Genomic DNA, 26,874 nt, shown 5'->3' with positions numbered 1-26,874 from the left:
ACCTCTGGCCCTGGAACTCCCACAGCCAGAAGCTCAGAAACTCAAACACCACCAATATGTCTTGTGTTCATTACAGACGAGATCAACATCAAAGCAAGAATTAAAATGTTTGACAGAAAAAGAATCTAAGATGGAAAATATTTCAAAATCAATGCAAATGCCATTATTTCTCTGCAATGTCAGGGAACAAAAGCTCTGCATATTTGTATTTGTCAGAATGAGGTACAGCTGAGTTTAGCAGACCCAAAAGAAGCCCCTTATCCTTAAATCACAAAGGTTATAGTCACTTCATACCAAGGATAATACACAGCAGACCCAGGCTGGAGAACCACAATTGGCTTTCTTTTAAAAAAAACAAAACAAACTTACTTTGTTACTCTTTTTTTTCTGTCTGTCATGAAAATCCTGCATGCATTTACACATATTGCAAACAAACCAGTGAACTAATCATGCAGTAGGAGTCCAGTGTAGGGTGTGCAGATGGAGGATGACACAAGCATTTACTTTACTTTAAGTCAGTTTGTCAGGTAAATTATTAGCTTCTCTGTCACTAGTTAGATTGAACTCATTACTCATGTTGCAATACCTTGACCAACATGCAGATTAGTCAAAGATTTTAAATACCTCATCAAAACTGTCCTTTTCAGGCTCTTCTATTGATAGTTGAGAAATGAGGCTGGAAAATCCTGCAAATTTTTCATTCACATTATCTAATGTTTTGGAGAAAACAGGCTAACAGCGCACGCATACAGGGCAGTGCAAAAGTTTCAAGCGTCCACTTCTTTCTTTATATTTTGCTTCTAAGGAGCCAAACTTGTCATTTTTATAGCTGTCTTAACCAGTAGTTCTCCAGGCTTTCTAAGTGTCACTAACGTCTGTGTGGTAGGTTGGAGATTGGACCCAAAAGCAGACTCACGGAAGCAGGATATGAACTCTGAACACTGACCAATGAATCAATCAAACATAAAAAAGCCACCAAATGTAACCCAAAGATGTCAAACTCACTGAAAAATCAGTGGCAACATGTGGTGTTGGGGATCTTGCCAAAACTGACAGAGTTATGGCCATAGAAAAGTGAAGTGAGGTTTGATCCACCATGCAATATCACCCTGAAAGTGTCTGACTGGCAACAATAGACAATCGTCCCAAATACGCTCCTGATGTAGTAAAAGCATACGTGGAAAAACACAGTGACGCACTATCGGTGATGGATTGGCCTCCCATGAAGCCAGTCCTAAACATTATTGAAGCAGTGTGGAAATCTCTTATCAGCATCCAAAACTTGCTTTGAAATGTCCTTCAAGAAGACTGGAAATCTATTTCTGCTGCTTAAAAAATAAGCAAGCTTGCCTAACAGAGTTTAGACTCTGTTGAAGAATGAAAGTGATCATATCAGTTATTGATTTTCAGGCTCATTAAAATTCAGTTTTGACTTATATACTCCATTTCCATTTACAGTCCACATATTTTAAGAACCTGGTGTACCTAATTCCATTTCCTATCCAAATATAAATAAGTGATGGAATGGCAAAGAAAAAAAATGTTGAAATGTGTTTTTCTGCTTTGATGCGAAATTCAAATTATACCATCTCTAGCCAATTAGCATACTGTCTACCCAACTCTAACCCAGACTCCATTTCTAATGAATAACTCCTATTATAGAGCACTATGGATAGCAGCAATAAATATGGCAAATTAATCTTGAACCCACATACTGGAAGCCTTGTATTTCTCCTTTTAATCAATTCTCTGAATTTTATTTTCTTTGTTGCTGAGGGTTAGGGTTTATTTTTTGTTGATTTAGTAAGTCTTATCTATGTGATGTGTCTTTTATAACATATATCAATGTAGAGCAGTGTCTGTGGGATAAAATATTTTCCCTCAATAAACAGACTGTACATAGTTACCTTTGTACAAAGACTGGTCACCCACTGATATTCAAATCTCCTTGAACATCAGTGGGTGGTGGAAGCAGGTGAGGGGTAAAACATATCTGGTTAGCTAAACAGCTATTTGAGGTTCAGCAGAAGTTAATGTCTTGTGTGAAAAAAGCGGGATGGATCTGCTTAGCTAAAAGAAGACAACAACATTGCTTGGTGTTTATTTATAAGGCTGTATTTTGTTTAATTCAATTTAAGCACATTAGTTATAATGTCAGGTCAAAGGACTTTTTATCATAAGTTGTACATCTTATTCAAACTGAACTCTGAAAAAAACTATATTTAAATACTGTATTTGGTAACTACTAATAGAAAGACTATGTGTAAAATGTGAATACAACCGAAACTGAAATGCTGCTCAGCAGTCCAAGTTCTTTAGTTTTGATAAATGCAGTATGTGGTTTAGCACTGTCTTGCTCACAAAGGTAAAGGCCTTTAGTAAAAAATAATAACCCCTGTCAAAGGCAAGGGATTCCCCTCTAGAAGCTATGAACTCCATCAAGGTCTCACACATAAGATGGCAATAATGTAATCTTAGCCAATTTGCATGGAGCCCTCCTACACATCTTCCACAGCAGTGTGGAAGGAAACTCAGAGATTATCCGGATGAGTCAACTTTTTACATACATGTTTCTCTCCCACTGTGATGGCATGCAACACATGGTAAGCTCCACACCTCACCACCAGTTGATTCACTTTAGTTTAATTTACAGTCACTACTTTAAAATATTATACTTATTGTTCGATATTGTTTCTTTATTAAATGTGTGTATTTTTCCATCACACCATCCACTGTTTATATGGCGTGCACACATATTAACCTTGCAAGGTCAAAGTTCTGTTTTATGTTATATTAATACATCTTTCTTTGTTTGAGTTACCTGGGGGTTGGCTTCTTCTCCTGTCTGGCGAAAGTTGTTGCAAAGGGCTGGGAGACCTGAAGTACCACAGACAGCCTAATTGGATAGCACCACATGCTTCATCGCCTGGGGGGTGTTTCATGTTTATTTAATAGTTTTGTATTAGTTGGTTATATGGCAGCCATCTTGTTTTCCCCGTGTGTGTCATTTGGTTTAGCTAAACCAGTATTTAAGTTCCCCCCTGTGTCATTTCAGCAGGTCAGTTTATCTTATGTTTGTTTGAGGTTTTGGTAATAATTCTCTTGAGTTTAGTCTATTGAGTTGACCGCTTTTATTGGGCTGCCTGTTTAAGTTTTGGCTTTGTGAAATATATTTTCATATTTTTGGGTCAATAAAACACCCTTTTTGAATTAAAACACCTGTGTCCTTTATGCTTTACTGCTTGGTCCCTGACAATTGGTGGCAGCAGTATGAGATCATCCAGTATTGGACACAGATCTTTATTTCTTTTTCTTTTTTTCTTTCTTCTGTTTTTCCCCATGCGGAAGAAGAATGCATCGTGGTGGCAAGAATGAAAAGAAAAAGGGATATGCTCAGCAAATGAGCAAAAAGTTTGGAAACCACCTTTCTAGATCTGGCCACCCAGTCAGTCTGAGTGAATGGGGTCGAAGGGCCTTTGTCGGGGAGGTGACCAAAAATCTGATGGTCACTCTGATAGAGCTCCAGGATGCTCGGTGGAGCTCTAAACACATGTAGACACTTGCTGAACCTGTGACCTAAACTGACAATTTTCTGCTCCCATTTTAGCGCTCACTTTTCAGTATACTGAATTCTACAATTAATTCTGTAAGGGTTAGGTTTATCTACAGTATCAAAAGTGAGGGTGCATTATCTTCCTCATTTTCATTTAATTATTAATAATCCACATGGCATAAAATGCTTAAAAATTTGTTTTTTAACACCCTGCCCTCTCCTCATCATTCCCAGCACGGGGAATGGGCAGCCTTCATTAAGAGTGTGCTTCCTGATGCACACTTGTGCATGATCATTTTGATAGATACAGTGTTACATCTGACAGTGACTAGTTTTTTTTAACAGCTGTTCGTAATCAAAATATTCTTAACCGTGTATTGATGCATGCTCAATCATCCAGGTAAGTAAATCTCAGAAGGTTGATTCTGTTCATCTGAATGTGGCGTTTTCAGTGGGAGACTTCTTCAGTCTCAGCTGACTGCAGGTTTCCCCAAACCTATAAACAGTACATTTGCACAATGACTGAAACCAACACCACTGAATGAACAATGGGCTGTGAGGTCAGTTCCTTGATCATTAATATGCAAATTCTCATGACCATTGATCAACAACTACTGATCAAAGCCCATTAATCAAAGACCACTGATCAATGGCTACAAGTACAAATCACAGAGAGTTGGGGAATAGCTGCATCACAGCATATGTATATACAGTATATGTGTATATATATGTATGTGTATATATATATATATATATATATATATATATATATATATATATATATATATGTGTGTGTGTGTATGTATAACACCCAGCATGCCCCTGCGGGCGGTTTATCCTTCAAGCTCGGGTCCTCTACCAGAGGCGTGGGAGCTTGAGGGTCCTGCGCAGTATCTTAGCTGTTCCCAGGATTGCGCTCTTCTGGACAGAGATCTCCGATGTTGTTCCCGGGATCTGCTGGAGCCACTCGCCTAGTTTGGGAGTCACCGCACCTAGTGCTCCGATTACCACGGGGACCACTGTTACCTTCACCCTCCACATCCTCTCAAGCTCTTCTCTGAGCCCTTGGTATTTCTCCAGCTTCTCGTGTTCCTTCTTCCTGATATTGCTGTCATTCGGAACCGCTACATCGATCACTACGGCCGTCTTCTTCTGTTTGTCTACCACCACTATGTCCGGTTGGTTAGCCACCACCATTTTGTCCGTCTGTATCTGGAAGTCCCACAGGATCTTAGCTCGGTCATTCTCCACCACCCTTGGGGGCGGACTTCCAGGTTATACTCGGCACAGATGTTCCTGTACACTATGTCGGCCACTTGGTTATGGCGTTCCATGTATGCCTTGCCTGCTAGCATCTTGCACCCTGCTGTTATGTGCTGGATTGTCTCTGGGGCATCTTTACACAGCCTGCACCTGGGGTCTTGCCTGGTGTGATAGACCCCAGCCTCTATGGATCTTGTACTCAGAGCTTGTTCTTGTGCTGCCATGATTAGTGCCTCTGTGCTGTCTTTCAGTCCAGCTTTGTCAAGCCACTGGTAGGATTTCTGGATATCAGCCACCTCCTCTATCTGCCGGTGGTACATATCGTGCAAGGGCCTGTCCTTCCATGATGGTTCCTCGTCTCCCTCCTCTTTCTTGGGTTTCTGCTGCCTGAGGTATTCACTGAGCACTCGGTCAGTTGAGGCCATCTTCCCAATGTATTCTTGGATGTTCTTTGTCTCATCCTGGACTGTGGTGCTGACACTCACCAGTCCCCAGCCCCCTTCCTTCCGCTTAGCATACAGCCTCAGGGTGCTGGACTTGGGGTGAAACCCTCCATGCATGGTAAGGAGCTTAGCTCGGTCATTCTCCACCACCCTTGGGGGCGGACTTCCAGGTTATACTCGGCACAGATGTTCCTGTACACTATGCCGGCCACTTGGTTATGGCGTTCCATGTATGCCTTGCCTGCTAGCATCTTGCACCCTGCTGTTATGTGCTGGATTGTCTCTGGGGCATCTTTACACAGCCTGCACCTGGGGTCTTGCCTGGTGTGATAGACCCCAGCCTCTATGGATCTTGTACTCAGAGCTTGTTCTTGTGCTGCCATGATTAGTGCCTCTGTGCTGTCTTTCAGTCCAGCTTTGTCCAGCCACTGGTAGGATTTCTGGATATCAGCCACCTCCTCTATCTGCCGGTGGTACATATCGTGCAAGGGCCTGTCCTTCCATGATGGTTCCTCGTCTCCCTCCTCTTTCTTGGGTTTCTGCTGCCTGAGGTGTTCACTGAGCACTCGGTCAGTTGAGGCCATCTTCCCAATGTATTCTTGGATGTTCGTTGTCTCATCCTGGACTGTGGTGCTGACACTCACCAGTCCCCAGCCCCCTTCCTTCCGCTTAGCGTACAGCCTCAGGGTGCTGGACTTGGGGTGAAACCCTCCATGCATGGTAAGGAGCTTTCTTGTCTTTATGTCAGTGGCTTCTATCTCCTCCTTTGGCCAGCCTATTACCCCAGCAGGGTACCTGATCATGGGCAGGGCGTAGGTGTTGATGGCCCGGATCTTGTTCTTACCATTCAGCTGACTCCTCAGGACTTGCCTGACCCTCTGCAGGTACTTGGTGGTTGCAGCTTTTCTAGCGGCCTCTTCATGGTTCCCATTCGCCTGCGGGATCCCCAAGTACTTGTAACTGTCCTCTATGTCTGCAATGTTGCCTTCTGGTAGTTCAATCCCCTCAGTTCTGACTACCTTCCCTCTCTTTGTTACCATCCGACTACACTTCTCCAGTCCGAACGACATTCCAATGTCATTGCTGTATAGCCTGGTAGTGTGGATCAGTGAATCGATGTCTCGTTCACTCTTGGCATACAGCTTGATGTCATCCATGTACAGGAAGTGGCTGACAACTGCTCCATTCCGTAGTCGGTATCCGTAGCCAGTCTTGTTAATGATCTCACTGAGGGGGTTCAGGCCTATGCAGAACAGCAGTGGGTACAGAGCATCTCCTTGGTAGATCCCGCACTTGATGGTGACTTGTGCTATGGGCTTGGAGTTGGCCTCTAGTGTTGTACGCCACATCCCCATTGAGTTCCTGATGAAGGCTCTTAGGGTCCTATTGATCTTGTACAATTCTAGGCATTCCAGTATCCAGCTGTGGGGCATTGAGTCATAGGCCTTCTTGTAATCAATCCAGGCAGTGCACAGGTTGGTCAGTCTGGTCTTGCAGTCTCGGCTGATTGTTCTGTCTACCAGTAGCTGGTGTTTTGCGCCTCTGGTATTCTTGCCAATTCCTTTCTGTGTCCCGCTCATGTATTGACCCATGTGCCTGTTCATCTTAGCCGATATGATGCCTGACAGGAGCTTCCATGTAGTACTGAGGCAGGTTATTGGTCGGTAGTTGGAGGGGACCGGTCCCTTCTTGGGGTCCTTGGGGATCAGGACCGTCCGGCCTTCAGTTAGCCATTCCGGGTGTCTCTCGTTAACTAGCAGCTGGTTCATTTGTGCTGCCAGACGCTCGTGGAGTGCAGTCAGCTTCTTCAGCCAGTAGGCGTGAACCATGTCGGGCCCTGGTGCTGTCCAACTCTTCATACTGGAGACCCTTTCTTGGATATCTGCCACTGTGATGGTTACTGGACCCTGTTCAGGGAGGTCGCTGTGGTCTGCCCTCAGATCCACTAGCCACTGAGCATTGCCGTTATGGGTTGCATCCTTCTCCCATATGCTCTTCCAGTATTGCTCCGTCTCCAGCCTTGGTGGTGCTGTTCTCTTATTGTTCCCTTGCCACTGAGAGTACACCTTTGCTGGTTCTGTGGAGAACAGCTGGTTTATTCTCCTGCCTTCTATCTCTCTGGTGTACCTCCTCAAGCGGCTGGCCAAGGCTGTGAGTCTTTGCTTGGCAGTTTCCAAGGCCTCAGGTATGGACAGCTTGCTGTATTTCTTAGGCACCTTATTCGTCGCACCTTTCTGCAACTCCGTTAGTTGGCTAACCTCTCTCCGTGCTACTTTGATCTTGCCCTCTAGCCTCCTTCTCCATGGAGGGTACTGCCCCTTGTGGCTGTTCAACTTGTAGCCAAGCATCTCACTGATCACTGCTGCCGTATTGTAGATCAGCTTGTTAGTGTCGGTAATCGTGGTTGTAGGTATTGCCCGTAGTGCTGCATTAACATCATCTAGCAGACCTTCTGAGGGTACTTCACGTAATCTTGGTAACCGGCTACGGGGGATCCAGGTTTCAAGCTTGGCCATGATCCTTTTTTTCAGGTCAGTTCCTCTCGCACTCAACGATCCTTCTCCTATCGCACTTGGGGCTATGTACCCAATCTCGGGTGGGGGTGATGATATCTCCCCCCTGACCTGGCGTCCTGACTCCTCCTTGCCGTAGCATTTGTGTTGTACCTCGTCAATCTCTAGCTGTGAGAGCAGTCCCTTCTTTCGAATGTTGGAACACTGAGCTACTAGTTGTTTCGCCGTCATTGTGGATGTTGGGTATCGAAGAATCCATAGGTCCCTCATCCTATTCATGTAGCCCCTTCCGCCGGGGTTACTTGCGTAGTAGCATTCCAACAACGCCCTGTTTTCGTCCCTTGCCCACCGATGCCTTCTTGTTTTATATATATATATATATATATATATATATATGTATATATATATATAAAACAACAAAAAAACACCCAGCACGCCCCTGCGGGCGGTTTATCCTACTGGAACAAGAAGGCATCGGTGGGCAAGAGACAAAAACAGGGCGTTGTTGGAATGCTATAAAAAAAAAACACCCAGCACACCCCTGCGGGTGGTTTATTCTTCAAGCTCGGGTCCTCTACCAGAGGCGTGGGAGCTTGAGGGTCCTGAGAGACATACATTATATTACAGGCTTATATTACAAACCTGTAATGTAATTTATCCTCATATCTGCACCAATATACTATGAATTGGATATGCAGACATTATAAATAATTATGGTAAAGCAATGTTTATATATGCTGTTGCATCACTCACGTTACACACTGTTGAAGACAACACACTATTCGTTGGACAAAGTTTCACATATAAAGAAAAATGATAGTCTAGTAGTCTTCATAAATTTAAATATAGCTCGAATACAAATAATAAAAAAGTTATTCTCAGTAAAAAGTCTTATACTTTGTTAAGGCATAAAAACTGATAGAGCATTGTCACTGGAGTATTGTCACTGATTTCTGCGAGATGGATCTGGATATAGCTTATGTGCTTGTGGCTAGAGGTTCACCTTTGAAACCACAACACAATAAAGCCTTTCTTCAAGAAATTGTTCAGTTTATTTTAACTACAGTAGAGCTTCTGCGTACCATTATCTATGGCAGTTATGACGAATGTGTAAACGTTCTTATCATCAAGAAATCGTGACTCTCTGTCCATCTTCTTAGCTGACATGATCAGTGGCCACCCTCTCAGCTGGTTTTTCTAGGAGTATATACATAAAGAGAAATCAGAGAGTGGTGGAGAACATGTTAGGTGAAAATGCTGAATTGTTTGCTTGTGTACTGCAATACAAAGGGAATTACTACCTCAGTAGCCATTTCTAACTTTTTGTTATGTTCCTCTGTGACACCTACTGGCCTTGCAGTGGTGATGCAGTTGTACAGGCTTATTTTCATGATAATCCACGCCTGACCAGGTGTCGACGTTCATGTTGGTGAAAACTTTTAACCCAGCATTTCGAATTGTGGAAATTTATATTATTTAGAATTTTGCTAGTAACGTTCTTGTTTAAGGGGATTTCTCATTGTTGCCCCTTAAGTGAACCTATTGTTAATTTAATTGATTAATTTAATTGGCACCAAAACAACACCTTTTGCTATTTATCTGACCAGATCAATATCCTGTTTGATGATGCTTTATGCTATACTTTGATTAAAAATTAAAATTCCTTTAATGCTTTGAACAGTGTTTTAATGTTTCATATTTTATCTCTCAAAAGATGTAAGCTATACAGAATCAAAACCAAACCAAAACCACCAAAGCTAAATGAGTTTATGCTTAAAAAAGAGCCATAGTTCAAATGAAATTAAGCATATATTTTAACTTATTAACATATTTCTAAAATCATCATTTGCTTTCAACTCATAAGTTTTAGGCTTTGCTATATTTTCTAATGTTTTGCTGAGTAAAAGCAGTAGTGGTATAATTAACTTGATATTTTAACATCAACTGAACAAAGATGAAAAATTCAAGGAGAGGCGGGTTTGTTTCAGACTGTTTACCAGAGTTTAAATAGTTTTAATGTTTGTTACAAACAGAGATAAACCGCTTCCACACAGACAGCCTTTTTTTAACCAGCCAGCTTTGGTTAAACCCAGTTTTGTTTTGTGGGCACCATCCCTGTTATCAGTATGTCAGCTGCATTTCAGTGAATTTGCATCAGTAATGATATACTGGTATATCAGTCTTTTTTCAGTCTTTTCAATCTTCTCTTCTTCAGTTAACACTAATAATGAATTGCTGATCCCTTTTTTAATTGACTCAAATGTTTTACTTTACCGTTACTGTCCACACATATGTGGAGAAAAGACATAATCCTGTTTAATAATAATTTAAACTCAGCGGAGGAGTTGAAAGAGTCCTACCTGTTGTTCTTAAGGTTTAATGCTCTTAATAAAAGTACAGTAACAGAGGCCTATACAGTTAGTGACTGTGATTTTTTAATGAGCATTCAAGTACAACTGAAATTCTTTGGTTAGGGTAAATAAACTCATCTGCATGGAAAATTGTCTAAAGTGAACAGACACCAGCTTTTTTTCTGATAGCTAGCTTTTTCCTTAGCCAACTAACTGAGGATGTTTATTTACTAATTAGTTTCAAACACACATTTAACGTACCAAAAAAAGTATGGCAAGCTCATTTATGTTGCTTAGTCCAATTTACTGTAGAACAAAGGAAGCTTTTGTAGAAGTTGAATAAGGAAGATCTGTGGTCACACATCTGTCTCCTTCCCGGGTGTTTGGTGGCTCATCTAACCTTTACATCGCTTCCACTCTCCTATGATATAAAGCTTATTGCAGCATCAGTGGTCTAGTCCGACATTCTTTCTTCACCACTTCTTCAGGTCAGTCGGTCTTCACGCCACATACTTGAAATCTCACTGCTCACCTGTAATTTTCCTTGTAAATAACTTCATGCAATTGTGCTCAAGTCTTTGTCATTTTCTTGCTATTAGTTACATTTGTCAATCACTTCGATTGTACACAGTGTCGTCTACGATCCCGTCATGATACCAATCCTGGAAGCTCTCCTCTATAATAAAAGGAGTCGCTGTTCCTGCATTGCATTACATATGGCTGCTTCCTATCTTCCTTTCTGCAAATTGTTGCTCTCAGTAATTCCAATCCAGCATATAGCCTATAGTGCAATTACAGGAGCATGTTTCAGTTTTTACATGTGCAAGCCTTTACCTTACCTACCTTCCATGCTGCTGCATCAGCAACAGCATGCAAATCTCTCCTGGGCTTATTGATATTATTTTCAACTTTACATTGTGGCCCAATAAGTTAAAAGTTGTTTATTATGTCTATCAATAAATGTAAATATATTCGTAACATTTCAGGTATCATTCCACATTTTAAAAACTTATTCTGCTTTCCAGTCTTTGTATAACAAAACTCTCTCTTATGGACAACACAATACATTTATGTGTGTGTGAGTACATGTGCACAAAATGCATAATATCTCACAAATATTTTAATTTCCAATACAAATACAAATTATTCAGAATATCCTCACACAGCAGAATGTGATATTTTGAATAGCATTTTATTTTTAATAAAAAATCTCTGTTTTCATTGTTCACATGTAAACGCAGAAACTGAGTTTTTGAAAAAACTGTTTCTGTTGATATGTGAACTAAAATAAGCTGTAATACACAGTCTTCACCTGCAGGTGCCAATATTAACTCACAAATGAGGGATTGTGAGTTGTTGAGAAGTAGGCTAACATACTCTAAGTGGATAAGGGTTTATATGTTGAGAGCAAAATCTTTCTCTTTTTAGAAACATCAGCCACCATAAGAGTTACTGTAAGTCCCCAAAGTCAGGCTGTACAGGACACTGCTGAGTTGGAGTGCCTTCAGTTATAAATCTAAACAGATTGTCTGTTGAGCTGTGCAACTTTAAGAATATACTGAGAACCTCAGATTTCATAGAAAAACTAGATGATCGGTCGTATCTTATTGTTCTTCTCCTTACAAAGTCTGCACTGTTTTCCATGGCATTAGTTGCAGCTGAAGTGTGATGCAACTGAATGTTTGAAGACTCGTACTGAGAAAGGGAGAGTGAGGACCTGCAATGATCCTAAGTGCCTGGTAACTCCATCTCCCACGTATGAAGTGTGAATGTGTGCTTTTAAACAAGTATTTTAGGTAACGTGTGTCTTTTTAATGACCTTTTCATTCTGTACATGACAACAGAAACCTCTGTGTTTCTGAAGGTAAAAATGCATGCCACTGAAGCTTTCATTTTACTGTTAACCTCAAAGGAATATTCAAGTTAGGCAAAAAGGTAAGTTAAGTTGCCAGAACTCCTGAAAAGTCAACAATGTTCTGTCCTTGCAACGGGTTTCCATTTTCAAAGCTACTGTAAGTAGATATCGCACACTATGAACTTTTCCAATAAAAGCAGAGCATAACTTTTTTTTAGTTTATTGAAGCTTCACATAACTGATTATCCTCTTTTTGTTTTTTTAATAGTATGTTTACATAAGTATTTAAGTGTTCCCATTTATTATACAGTCCAAATGTTTGTAAATGAACGTAGAAGAAAATGCCATCACTCCACACTTGACCAAATTTGAATTACTTGGGTTGAACTACAATTTATCAAACTTAAAATGTCACACTAACAGAAACAGAAGCAGATATAACATACTCAGGGACAAATCGTTTCTAAAGCAACGATGTAAAAGAATAATCTCCCAGCAGACAAATTAGTCACACCTTGCATTTTGCCATGTCTGACTGCACTTCCTTAATGCCAGAAGGTGGTACTGTGGTTGAAAAAGCACTATTTTGTTTTCTTTACTGGAAGCAGAACACACATCTGTCACAAGGTGAGATAAGTCAGAAATCCATTGACTAATGTTACCTTGATATTTTGACTTTTGCCAGCTTTTTCACCCTGTGAGAACATGATGGAGTCAGTCATGGGTTTTTTTCTCATATGGTTTTCTTATTTGAGTTCACTTCCAAAACAAAACTGTGTTAATTTTGCAAATAATAAAAACGTATGTTTATCAAGGATAACTGAAATTGGAGGCTTTTATATTTGGTACACTCCTCAGTGTTATGTAAAACGACTATACTCCTCCTAATCCAGATGTCCTGATGACCCCCCTCATAAGCAGTTGGTACAGGCCATAGTGCTCTAGCCCACTATCAACCCCTTCAAGCCACACACACACACACACACACACACACACGCCACCCTACAACACAACTGAGCTTGTCTGACAGAATGAGCAAGACTGCGTGTGTGCGTGCGAGACACCGAGAGGCAGCCAAGATGAAAGTGTGAAGCAGTGAGAGGGAAAACCTAGAAAAAACAGCAAAGGCGATCAGAAAGGGAGGGGAGAGGAAGAGTCAGCGAGCACAGCAGGAAAGGCAGAGCAGAAGAAAAGACAGAAAAGAGCAAAGGGAGATAATGTGAATGTTACATCTTTAATAACGCCCGTACCAAAGCCAGGAGATGTAATGGATAGATGACCATCCTCTACAAACACACCAGCATTCTGTCCTGGAGCCTTGACAGGAGGGGACAAGACAAATTCAACACCTTCAAAGGCTTTTAAAGGCTCTTCAACCAGTCCCACACCATCGAACCATGTCGTCTGCTGGGTCAACTAACCTCAAAAAACGTCAGGCATGTAAGTAAATGAGTTAACAGAAATGTAGTTAGAAAAACAAAGCCGTAAACAGACCTGCAGTGCATAACTTTATGACCCACACTGGAAATTACTCTGCAGAGTAGCTTTAGTATTGTAGCTCTTTTTCAGTTTACGAGGGTAATTTAACAAATTGCTTTCAAGAGCACATTTCAGAATATTCCAGGCAGTGAAAGTCTTAATATACAACTGAGATTTCTAATTTCCTCCTAGTGCAACAGCCTTACATGACTCACAACCCAACATCCAGAGCCTCAAAATATATTTGACATCTCCTTCACATGACATCTTTCATTTAGCATCATTAAGCTCTTTTATAAGACAGCAAAACAACATACACTCTACTTTGTAGGTAGACAGTAGGTATGACATGCATGTTATGTTAACTTTATTTAAAGACTGTTACTGAAATCTGGTAATAAATTATTACCCATGATTCATTTATCAGTTTATATGATCCGACTTTTCCTTCCTGCTAAATGAGCTGGACAGAAGTACAACATGAGTAATGCTGATGTTGTTTAATCACAGTGAAAGGATAAGAACTAGTTCTTAGAGTTTCTTCTTATAGTAACAGGAAAGATCTGCTGACTCTGATTTACTTTCTGGGGAAACACAGTCAGATTTATAATTGAACCAGTGAAATGTTAAAGTGTCCACAGAGTAATGTGCTATATTAATGTGCTCTTTAATAATGTCTTTGTCTGTGGGGTTGTGTATGGGCAGTACTGTACACAGGAAGATTAATAGAAATGTATGTCCGATAAAAGCACTGTTTAGACTGGCCTAAATATGGCATGGCTGGAGGTCATCTTTGTTTTCAGCTGTGAGTGAAGTGCTTTAATGGTTTTGGGAATGGGAACAGCCTGGGAACAGAAAATTTGATCAGACATATAGAGAGTGGGTGGTCAGAGGAGGTTTACATTTAATCTTACCATAGGAGTTTGAGATGAGAGATAACTAATAAAGTATTAAGAAGCATTAAAAAGTGTTAAGTAATAAATAAAAGAGTGATGCCACATATGTATTAAACTGTAGTTTAATGTACTGTTAAGTACTCTTGAATCTAGGCTTCAGGCTGTGTCTCTTGTAGTATAACATAGGCTAGTATAATGGTGGTGCTGGGTGTTATAGTAAGAGCATACTTTAAATGACCAGTCTTGATTTACTATCTGCCACATGGCTGTGTGTTTAATGGATATGTGAGTGTGGGCAGCGAAAGGAGTGAGGAACCACATCGGGGGAGGTGGCTGTTGTGGTGCAGTGACCTCACTCATAAATGATTTATGCTTGATGGACTACTGTTGCTACAAAGCCAGGAGAAAGGAGTGGTTGGCTCGGTAAATACTAGTAGTAATTTCTAAAAATTATGAAGCTGTATACTGCTGTTAGATGGGGGTCTCCGGGGGGGAATTAGGAGATGTAGGAGAGAAAGGATAGGGTTTAAGATGGATGGGCTGTCACACGTTATTGGTCATGCAGTGTGACTGCTGTATCAGCTCTCTTACGCACATAAGCGCCCAATCTCTATTCACTGAAAATGGAAAGATGATCATGGGATTTCTTTCCACTTGCCACAAGGGGATTACATGTTACACCATGTGACTCTCCAGTTCAATAGGAACATTTGTTTCCAGCGCCTAGTGCAGTGGCAGAGAACTCTTGATATACAGCTGCACCATTACAATAACACATATTCATATATTGAAAGATGAATGTTGTTATCACAGAAAAGACACTTATATCCAATAATAAAAGCCAAGCATTGCAGTTTATCAGAAGCAGAACAGCTGAAGGGGACACTGCATCATGCCCCGGTGATTAGAGGATCAAAAGGAAGAAAAGAAAATCATGTGCTTCAGCTTAATTGTCACCTCTGGCCCTGGAATTCATATATATCCTCAAGCTCAGAAACTCACACATCACCAATACCTTTTGTGTTCACTGGAGAACGGATCAACATCAATGCATGTACAGAAATGTTTTAAAGAAAAAGAATGTGGAATGTAGATAAGAATAAGAAGAAGGAAAACTTTCCATATTAATGCAAACTCTATTATTTCTATGCAATGTCAGATAACAAAAGCATCAAACATGCATGGTGGCACTGCATCCTTTGTATTTGTCAGAAAGAGGTGTAGCTGAGTTAAGCAGACCTAAAAAGCTCTTTATCCTCAAATCACTGACACTACAGTTACTTTAAACCAGGGATAATGCACAGCAGATTCAGGATGCAGAACAACAATCAGCTTTCTTTGAAAAACCTCCTTTGAAAAACTTTCTTTCATTCTCTTTTTCTGGCTGCACACATTAATATACACTGCAATCAAACCATTGAACTAAGTCCTCATGCAGTAGGAGTCCAGTGTAGGGTGTGCAGATGAGGATGGTACAAGTATTATGTAACAGTAAGATCTAAGTATATATGATGTGGGTTGAGATCAAGAAAGGATTTCTGGAGGGGTCAGGGTAGGGGATGGGAACACGTCATGTAAGAGATCACAAGCATCGTGGGATCCCATCCATCCATCTATTCATGCACCCATTTTCTTCCACTTATCCGTGGCCGGGTCGCAGGGGAAGCAGCCTATGCAGCCTAAGCAGAAAAATCAAAACCTCCCTCTCCCTTGCCACCTCCTCCAGCTTGTCCGGGGGAACACCAAGGCATTTCAGGCCAGCCGAGAGACATGATCTCTCCAGCATATCCTTGAATGCCAGCAGTATTCCTGGAGACTACTTAAATAAATTACAAGAAAGCTTGCAAGATAGTTTAGGCTGTGCTTTGTCTTATATACTGCATTTATATTGAAATGGTTTAATTTAATAGTTTGCACATACTTCAATAAATTGCTATTTTCATTTTCCTAGCAAAATATAAAGAAGCATTGGTTGCACAGCACAAAATCAAAAGCACCGGAGCAAAAGTGCATTATGTAATGTGTTTTTCTGGTTTGATGTGAAATTCAAAAGATACCATATCTAGCTTATTAGCGTACCACCTACTTACCTCTAATTGGGAGTCAATTTCTAATTAATGGATCTTATTATACAGCACTATGGATAACAGCACATTTACAGCTCCAGGATAATCATCAGCAGAATGAGTTTGAGATGGAAGGTGGTTCTTGCACACAGCAGTTATACATAAGTATTTCTTCTGGTTCAATCAGTGACTGTAACTATATCACTGTGTTTTAACACACAGTAACACTTGCAATAAATATGATAAATCAATTTGGAACCCACATATTTGTAGCCTTGTATTTTTCCTTTCGTTTACTCTCTCGATTTTATTTTCTTCTGTATTGTTAATAAGCTTCCTGTCCTGAGGCCTGCATTTCCAAAACAAAGTAAAACTCACACATCATCTGCTTTCTCTTTGCTGACCCACCTTTAGTAAGCGCTTTCTATGTGACCTGTATTTTGCTGCATACATTTATATAAGAGTGTGAACAGAAATGGATGTGTTCCACCATTTACGACTATTTTATCAGTCTTGAAAATTGTCTGGTGTTTATCTATAGGGCTCTCTTTCCAGCTTAACTCTGGTCTTTAATTTCATTTACACACAGTACTTGCAATGTCAGGTCAAAAGAGATTTTATCATTAGCTGTAACGCTTATTCAACCCCCAATTCCAAATAAAAACAGAAAATGATTTGAAAATCTCACAACTCCACTTTGGTCATAACAGAATATAGAAAACATATCTATGCTTAAACTGAGAAAGTTTACTATTTCAAGAAAAAAAAAAAGTAAATCACTTTGAATTTAATTGCAGCAACATGTCTCACAGAATTTGTGACAGGGCCATGTTTACCACCATGCAGCATCTGCTACTTTAATGTACTGTCTTGCTAAAATATGCAAGGCCCTCCCTGAAAAAGACATTGTCTGGATGCGAGGACATGTTGCTCTAAAACCTGTACATGCCCTGATGTTGTTGTTCTAGATATGCAAGGTAGTAATTCCATTCTGCACTATCATACCATCACAGATGATGGTATTATCAATACAACATCTAATTTATATCTATAAAATCTGGAATCATGCATGATATAGTATGATGTCATTATGCTGACTAGAAAACACCAAACAACAGGTTAGGTCCTCTTCATTAGTACATAGGAGTCCCTGAAAGTTACTGTATATTTGTGTAATGTATACATGTGTATACAATGTGTGTTTGTATCATCTGTCTGCATGTCTACAAGTCAGTCTACTCTTTAGTTTGTCTTTTGTTCACTGGTTTCTCAAGAAAAACATATCTTGATCTCAGTGACAACCTGTTTAAATAAGGGATTTAATAACAATAATAATCCCTGTCAAAAGCATAAGATTTCCCTCTAGAAGCTATGACCTCTGCCTGGTAGTAATGTAACCTTAGCCAGTTTGCATGGATACCTCCTACACGTCTTCCACAGCAGTGTGGCAGGAAACCCAAAGGTTATCTGAATGAGTCAGTTTTTTACATATATGTTTCTCTCCCACGTCAGGGCAGACAGATGGGGACATGCGGCTGAGACTGTGTGTGGGTTGGACATGTCCATTGGTCAACTCAACTAGTAATGCAATATGATTTTTAGATAAACAGACAAAGAGGACGAAGGCAAGAGAGAGTCACAGAGATACAGAGAGAGAAAGAGACTTCCATATGACCAAGGGGCAAAACGAAACTTTATGTAAGCTGTTCAGTTTAATCATGGTCAAGTTTCATCATTATTAAGTAAGTAAGTACTTAATTTGTATCAATAATTTCACTGTTGCCAAATGATTCCTCTAAAATATTCATGGACACTGGCAGGTGGCAAGATGGTGGAAGGGTGATTTTAGTAGTTTGCATTTCCATCATTATTTAGTCAAAGATCATATTAAGTTTCATCCTATTTCTCCTGCATTTCACTGTTGATTTGAACAACTTTGTTTTGGAGTGTAGTCTAATAAAGCTATGTCATTTAAAGCTTTAGCAACTCTATATGAAAAACAGATGTAATCACTGCACTATTGGCAGGAAGGCCTTCGCTTTTGCTTTATGTGTGTCAACATATAGATTTTTTGGAGTTAGAAATGATCAGAGGGGTTGGAGTGCTAAATCATCAGCTAAGGCCCCAATCACACAGTCCTTGACTTGACTTGTCAGCAACCCCGAAAACAACTAGTCGCAATGAAAAAATGTGTATTTGCCATCTAGCTGGCCATAGGCTGCAGGCGGATGGTGGTAGTCGTTAGGTGAAAGTGCAATTGCTTTGGTCGTTTGCATGGAAGACGCAGGGTAACCTGCAAACACACACCAGCTGCCCTCCGAGTAGGAGTGATACTCCAAGCAGTGTGAACAAAAATCCAAAATGGAGACTCACTTTTACTTTGAAGTGAGACTCAAAGTAAAAGTGATGTCTGCAGCAGTGAGACCCAACTTCTGCTTTAAAAGTCAACATTTTTTCAAGCTTTACTGACATTCAGCCAGTAGTAGTGTTTGTAAAGAAGTTAGCATTTTTTCCATACTAAATGGGTGATCACAGCAATCTGATAGTGACCAAATTAATTACAAGAAAGCTGTTGGTGAAGCCCTTTTCTGTGATCCACTTCACCTAACAACTGGCAGCAAAATCCAGCAACCACTTTATGGTTTGTTTAACATATATACATGTTAATTATATCTCTGACATTGCCCGTTTTAACATGAAAGTCATTCTTCAAGTGAGTCTCAAGTGTTTGTTTTTTTAAATCTTTGAACAGTTGAGTTTGTCAGATGGTTTGAGTATATTTGTATTTTTAAGCTAGTGTAGTACTGACATGTTCATTTATTACATCTATGGTCTGGCACTGGTATATGCTTAAAAACACAGTACACTTTTTTCCAATGACTGTCTTCCCACCAACTGCTTAAAGGGGCAGGCAAAGGGACAGAACTTCCTTCTCAGACCAATTGAATGACAGAATATTGGGTTATCACTCATGGATGACAGTGGACACAATCTTCCAGGGAAGAAAAAAGTACCCGGCAGACTAACAAGGTCTCTGGAGAGAGAAAGAAATTAAGGAGAACCCAGGGTGACACAAATGGGCTGTTGTCTTTGTTTTCAGGCAGGAGAACATTAATGCTCAGTGTAGAAAAGTAAATACTTCTCTTCATGTGCTGACATCAAAAGCATGTTGAGTTCACTGAGTGACAGAATACAAACTAAATAGCATAAATGCATAAGCACTCAGTCATGTGAACATGCTGACACTTTCAGATTTACACATACATGCATGTACACATATCCCCAAAACAATGATGACATGACTCAAAGTGTCAGCTAAGGGTGCCTGGGGGGGAAAGAGGCCCTGTGTTTGCTGAGGAAGATGTAGCACAATTACACAATCACAGCCTGTCGACCCAGTAGAGGACAATGCATGTGGCAGAACTGAGGACAAATACTCTCTTATTTTTCATAATAATAGTTTAAAAATAGCTCCATTTCCCTAAAATCTTCAGCAGACTTCACTGAACCGATTCACCAACTATATGCGAGTCTGACTGTGAACACTAGAGGTCAGACCAGCATCATCATTTCTTTGCGTTAGGTAAAGTTACATAAGAGCTGAGTGAAACAAACATGGAAAGAGAGCAATAAAGAAAGAAGAAGAGGAAAGAATAAAGTATGGAAAAGCAAAAATGACAATTTCTCAATAGAGACTCTCCATATCAGTGTGTTTCACTGTTAGTACAAAGTAGTGTAACGTTAAGAAGTGAATGGGGGCTTAAAGTAGGATACTGATTTCGTGTAACTGCAAGAAAACATTGGTAAATTGACTGCTACTTATAGTGTTTTTCTACTCCAGCTGAGTATTCAAAGCACCTTCTCCTACAAGCCTCATACAACACTTTCATTTTATGCCTTTAAACATTTTGTCTAATACTTAAACACACACACGCACAATGTATGTATGCGAAACAACTTTCAGTATCTTGTCCAAGCTACTGAAAATCACATAGACTGAAGGTACAAGGGATTGAATCACCGCCCTTCCAAATAGCAAACGATCCATTCTTTTTAGTTACTCATTAAACGTATCAGACACAAAATTTGTGACTAGACTAACACAATTTTGAGTGCTGTCAGAGATACATTTTTGAGCTGTGTTTGTTGTCCTGCGTCCTTCCATATTTAATGAAAATTTACAGAATTTTGTTATTACTCAGCTCTTGGCATGATAGCTAGGTGTGAACTACACCACAAATCCAATGACTTTCACACAGCCTTAAAGGACAATGTGAAAGTTACTGACAAAACTTTAAAAAAAAAAGCACAGCTGAATCAATCCAGAAACAACATAACACTTGTTTCTATTTGCATGACGATTGCACAGTTATTATTTACCATTAAAAGAAACGTATTATTATTTACCAGTCTGACCAGTAGGCTACACTCGCATTTCTGGAAATAATTTGTCATCTGTTTCATGGTATGAGTTTGAATTCAAGAGAACAAAAAAAATGAAAAGAAACTTTTGTTGTCCCTTTATTTCTTTATTGATTTTATGAGGCGAGCATTAGAAAAATTAATCCTGTACTGCAGCTCATATGAGGTATATAACACACCTCAACTACCAAGGAATGGGTGGCTACACGTTTCTAAAGATGCAGACAATGAAACGGAATGTGAGGTGACGTGATCCCTTGACCTTTCTCCTGTTCGCCAACTTTCATGAAAAAGCTGTTTAAACCTAACTCCATCTAAAGGCCGAACAGAATGAATCAAAATATAAGGTTATAAGTACATTTTTAGGTTGATTTATGAAACTACTCCACTACTACTGGGCGAGGATGTTGTTATGTTTATCTGACTAACAGATTATGTTGCACTCAGAAGAGCTGCCCTTCTAGAGCCTTTATGTATCAAGAAAAGAAACCCACATTTTGTACCCTAGAAAAGAGACACCTTGTGTTCCTAGTTATTAGTATAACACAGCGCTACATTGAAAGGAATGTAAAGCCAGTGCTTTAATGTGCTTTCTTGTCTTTTTCTCTCTTTTCTTGATCAGCTGAGACAGACAAGACTCAGAAGCTGTTAAACAATGACTCTGCTCAACACCTAAAACTAAAAGAGAGACGGCGCTTTTTTGAAGAAGTCTACCAGCATGACATGGATAATGACTTACCTACTGCCCAACTGCAGATTGACCATAGGAAGCGTGAGTGATAATCTATCTAATCCCTATCTAATATGTATGTATGTATGTATATATATTATGTATATATATATATATATATATATAGATATATTATATATAGACAGATAGATAGATATGAGCATGATAATGTGTGAGTTATATCCTGTTCATGCAGCCCCCATGGGTAGTATCTCTTCGATGGAGGTGAATGTGGACACCCTTGAGCAGATGGACCTGATGGATGTATCGGATCATGAAGCCCTTGATGTGTTCCTCAACTCAGGCTCAGAAGCAGATGAGGGAGCTCTGGCGTCTCCACTTCCAGGTGCACCGTTTGCCTCTCGGGCACAATTAATCTGCTGCCACTATACCAGGGGTCTGCAACCTGCGGCTCCGGAGCCGCATGTGGCTCTTTAGTCCTTATAGTGCGGCTCTGCGTGGTTTGGGAAAATAAATTAGTAATAAACAAGTATTTAGCTGAAGTGTATTTTATTTATGTTAGTTCTTTTTTTTAACTTGTACTGTAGTTCTAAATTGGAAGATTATTGTGATATTGAAATATAAAAATAAAATTATATTCTATTATTTTTTCATTGCTCAAAATAAGCGTCACACTCGCGGAGGCCGGTGTACCTGCCGAAACGCCGTGCATTTATCGAGACTTTCAACCCCAGGTAGGCCAATTATGGCTCTTCGGATCCACGTTATGTCAGCAGCTATTCTCCACCGTGAACTATGTTAAAAACAAACACCGCTCACGCCTCACAGATGACAGCTTACAGTCCTGCTGTTCAGAGGTTCAGGAGCAGAAGTCTCATTGTACCACGGCAGACCCGACGATGTTTGCATGAACATGCTTTTCAGCATCTCTTTATTGACCACTTTTCACACACGGTTGCTGTACGCATACAGCCGGCTGTAGCTTTTCAGCTCACAGCCCGACACGTACCAACAACAGCATAGATGGCACAGACTTTAAGGCGGCGAGGCGTGATTGCGGGTGCTGCTCAGGTGCGTCCACCTCCCCTGCAGCGGCGCTGCAGACCACACCCCGCCACACACATTAACCAGGTAAAATACATATTTAGGAAGAATTTTGCAAATATCTATTTTTCTTTTTTCAGCAGCATAGTGCTTTTTTTAAATTATTTTTTTAAAAGTCAGGCCAAGGCTCCAAAAGCCCAAAGGTGATATAAGGGTTTTGTTTGCTGGATCATTTTAGTTCAGCTGGGTGTCTTTCCTTTTGTTATATTTCTTTAAGAGTTCAAAATGTGTTAATTACATAAATAAAATGTAATTTTGTCTGTAGCACTTCATGGATTTCATAAGCAACACACCTTAGTTGTTCACACAAAGCATAAAGGTAAAAAACAATATATACAGTGTTATCTTCATTTTAGATGTCAAAAAGTATTTGCGGCTCCCAGTGTTTTCTTTTACATGGGAACCGGGTCCAAATGGCTCTTTGGGTCCTAAAGGTTGCACTATACTATTCAAAAGCTATTCTTGTACATAGATTTCCCATGCAGACATTTTTTAAGCACACCACTTACTCTGGCCCTTTCAAGATCTGTGTACATTTGGTGATGAATTTTTTTTAACATTTTTTTTATGAAAGAAATGTTGTTTTCAAAATAGGACATTTTGTTACAAAAATGTTTTTGTTTTGTTTTTATATTTTGTCAAACAATGAGACAGTGCTGTGCTGAAATACTGTCTTGATTCATATATTCTAATATTTAGGTGTACTGACATTTTTGGTTACTTCTCTGGACAAAACTCACTTGAATAACAATAACACTGCAGGGCAGTTTGGGTCAAAAGTTAAAGGCTTTATATGACATTAAGGGGCATTTGGGTGAACCTGATCAAACCCTGTTCAGACTTTAAACATGGTGACAGGTACCAACATATTCTAACAGACTTTAATTGCAGAGGGTGAGGAAGACGATGAAGACGATGAAGATGCCGAGGTTGTCTACAGGGAGTGTGCATCTCTGAAACGACAAAATGAGCCGTTCCGTAGCTCGCAGTCTCGCATTTCGTCTACATCGTCTGCTTCCAGTGATAGCAGCGCGAGTGGCGTGGACACACCTGTGATCCAGTCGGATGATGAAGAAGTCCATGCAGACACTCTGCTGCTGACCTCTGCGCCCCAAACTAGGGATGAAGAATCAGACGACGAAGAAGCTGAGGAAAGATACCATCCGACTAATCATGATAAAGCCTAAATTTGAATCACTTAGGAGCAAAAATCGCTCTCTGTGTCTCTTTCTCTTTTTATGTAATTGAATTTCCTCCACATGGATGCAAACCCCAGCATGGCTGGCCCAGTGGCAAAGTTCAATGTTTTTTGAAAGTGTACTTATCCAGAACTTTCAGTTGAAATTTAGTGTACACCCAAATAACTGTGGCATACCTAATTAATTAATTACTAACTGAAATTTTTAGGGGCTGTGTCACTAATAGCGCTTGTATGCAAATTTCCATATGGGACATTCCATGCTCATGCAGTAACTTGTTTTGGTTGAAAGGAAATGGCTTAAAGTTGAAGCTATACACCTCTTACTGCCGGAGGGAATTTTCCCTCCTCCCCATTCTTGAAACTACAGGTTCCAAGCAGCCGTGTGAGGAACAAAACTGAACTGAAATTGCATTTGCTGAGCAAACAAATCTTTATATATGGCTTGCATACATTAAAAAAGGAAATTCAAGAGATCTGTAGTAATAATATAAAGCTTCCTTACGTTTCACACTGAAACGTAAAAATTCTGGGCACCTTGGATCATATTTTCCCTCTTAATTGGCAATTATAGTGCAACAGATACTATTCCCATCATGCAAGTTATCAGACTTCTCTATGAACACCTTCCTGAATGTGTGACTCATTTCAAATGGCCGTGACTATGAAACCAAGATCTCATGACCTAAATAACTTGTGCTGGAAAGACTTTTAATGCAAATGCAAAAGCTGCATAATACAGCTCAATTCTTAACTTTAGACTTCCAGAAGGGTGCATTTATGTTTAACTTTATGTCTGCTATGTATATGTGTACACATTTAAGCAAGGCTAAAACAACACGTCACTGTCTTCAGTTCTTCCTCTCAAGAAAGAGAAAGTAATTCTGAGAGTCTAGAAAGGACAAAGTCTTTATCCAGCACAGAAAGATAAAAGTTAAAGTGAAAACAAGTAAGTGAAAACATTTTTCTAAGTGAAGCTCCACTTTTAACCTTGAGACCTCAGTGATCGATATAAAAGAAGAAAAGTTAGAATGAGCTGTTTAGTCCATTATCTGTGACTTCTTTGTCCTAAGTGTGAGAATGCCTTTGTGCAAGTGTTCAATCTGCCAGCATCTGGCTCGAAGGGTGATGTGCCTATACAGAGTTCAAAGTGGAAAATACACAATAAAAGTCAGGGAACTCTCCTCGTTGTGATGGAAAGATAAAAAGAAGAATATTAGAAATGAGTCACCAAAACGAGTCACAGTGAATACCCTCCTCCTTCTGCCAAAACCTATATTTCTTTAAGATTTTATAAATTATTGCTTTATGCATGTGGAAACTACAGAATCATGAATGGAAATATTGTATTTACAAATGCATGGTGTTTTGTTCTTGTGACAACTTCATATGTTTTCAGTACTACTAGTGTTGCATTACTGAACTATGCAGGTGGCACCTGTTCTCCATTTGACGTGTTTTTTGGACATTGCATATTTATAGCTAGAAGGAGTGGCAGTGACTCAGGTGAACGCAGTTTGTGTGTGAATGCTCAGTGTTTAATGTGTGTCTACGCAGATGCCAAAAGTTTCGTGCATTCCCCAGCTCGGCCCTGTGACTACTTCCAAATCAACCTTTATACAGTGTTCCTATGATGTGTGCATCTTATTGCAAAATAAAAATAAAAATAATAGTTGGAACAGTTGGAAGTATTTTCATTTGCTTCAGATTTTGCGGATTTTGCTTCATTGTTGTTTCTGATGTTCCAGCATTGCATTAATAAATAGACTGCAAGAGAAGTAACCTCACTACATGTAAAAAATTTTAATGGCAACTCACAAAGATATATAGTTCCATAATATACTGGCTGCTTTAGTGCCCAGCAGCTAGCTTTCTAGTTCAACCAGTTTGACAAATTTGTTTTGGATCACCTTTCATAGAAGCAACTGCTATCTGTGGCTTCTTTGTTTTGCCCATCATCGTGACAAGCAGCGTTTTTGCTGAACTGCTTAAAAGCAACACACTATAACATGTAGCTGTAAACCACATAGCTTGTGGGAATCACAGTCAATCCTTCACTATTAACCACATTCTGACTACTTTTGTCGACTCCATCCATTGCTCATGTTTTCTGTGTAATACCCTGTGGGTTTTAAGTAGACTAACAACAGCACTGCTATGGCGGGCCTTCAATGCACCACCAACCTAAATGACGTATTTTAATGTATAAGAATAAAACACCCTCTACCCACTACATTGTTAGTCAGGTTCTGATTTCCAATACTGGCTATAATAATATAATATAATAAGCTCATTCCAGCCCATTTCAACCAGCTTTTACAGACGTCACACACTTTTAGGGAAAATTCTTAACTCCTGCCCAGAGTTTAAGGAGCCACACTTACAAAGCAGGGCAAATTGCTGCTAGTTTGAGTTTCACAAATGGGAGTGGAGAGTTCTGTGGGTGATCCAGTAACGAAGACAGCCAAAAATGAATAGACCAAATTTGGCGAGAGTAACATACTAACAAAATGAATGCATAAAAGCACGCCAAAAGAAATACAGACAAATCATATATACAAGAAGATGCTGAAGGTAAATCAACGTTTTTGATACAAGGATAACTATTCTTTTTTTAAAAGGTGCTGGGGACTGCTGTCCTCTGTGTAAATCATCTGGATCTTCTCCTGATAAACTAAGAGAGGAGTTGCGTTATTACAAACTATTCCACGGTATAAACCTTAAATTGTCTGTAATAGCTGACTTTTATGTTGTCTTGAAGAAAATATAACATTTACCATTAATTCTCAGCTTATCCATATGTTAATGAAGATATCACTACTGTGCCATGTGCATGTTTTTTCTACAGGCTGTGTGAGACTATGTGAGGCTGAGGGGATTCCCTTCCTTTCTCTTACACCGTTCAGTTCAGGTAGGTTCTGGTCTGCTTCATCGGGACACTACTTACTGAAGAGCACGGATATGCTAGGCTTGGCTCTGAATATGCAGGGTGAGGACTCAATGAAGAGTTACAGGGCAGAGCCAAATTATTGGCACTGAA

General features: G+C 39.9%; 2 protein-coding genes across 2 annotated transcripts in view; one reads left to right on the top strand and one right to left on the bottom strand.

Moving 5' to 3' along the window:
- LOC145422707 (uncharacterized) overlaps nt 1–482 on the bottom strand; it is a 43,707-nt gene extending 43,225 nt beyond the window's left edge. Inside the window, exon 1 of the mRNA XM_080294376.1 lies at nt 370–482. The gene's annotated coding sequence lies outside the window, so the exon portion shown is untranslated. The remainder of the gene's footprint in view (nt 1–369) is intronic.
- Nucleotides 483–12,955: 12,473 nt separating this feature from the next.
- Nucleotides 12,956–25,513, top strand: LOC145422982 (dysbindin-like). Its single transcript, XM_080295014.1, has 4 exons — nt 12,956–13,418; nt 21,464–21,613; nt 21,768–21,917; nt 23,528–25,513. The coding sequence occupies exons 1-4, from the start codon at nt 13,376–13,378 to the stop codon at nt 23,821–23,823; spliced, it is 639 nt and encodes a 212-aa protein (XP_080151140.1). The 5' UTR covers nt 12,956–13,375; the 3' UTR covers nt 23,824–25,513.
- The last annotated feature ends 1,361 nt before the right edge of the window (nt 25,514–26,874 follow it).

Source organism: Astatotilapia calliptera, chromosome 20 (assembly GCF_964374335.1).
Source record: "Astatotilapia calliptera chromosome 20, fAstCal68.1, whole genome shotgun sequence".
Taxonomy (NCBI): domain Eukaryota; kingdom Metazoa; phylum Chordata; class Actinopteri; order Cichliformes; family Cichlidae; genus Astatotilapia; species Astatotilapia calliptera.
The sequence above is the reverse complement of the archived record's forward strand: the minus strand, read 5'-3'. Positions and strand labels throughout refer to the sequence as shown.

What these genes read in the sequence shown, in the direction of transcription:
- LOC145422982 (XM_080295014.1), top strand. Translation starts at nt 13,376, where the DNA reads ATGTCGTCTGCTGGGTCAACTAACCTCAAAAAACGTCAGGCAT. An exon ending in CCTCAAAAAACGTCAGGCAT is followed by an intron (nt 13,419 to 21,463) that starts GTAAGTAAATGA and finishes TTTCTTGATCAG; the next exon opens with CTGAGACAGACAAGACTCAG. An exon ending in GCAGATTGACCATAGGAAGC is followed by an intron (nt 21,614 to 21,767) that starts GTGAGTGATAAT and finishes CTGTTCATGCAG; the next exon opens with CCCCCATGGGTAGTATCTCT.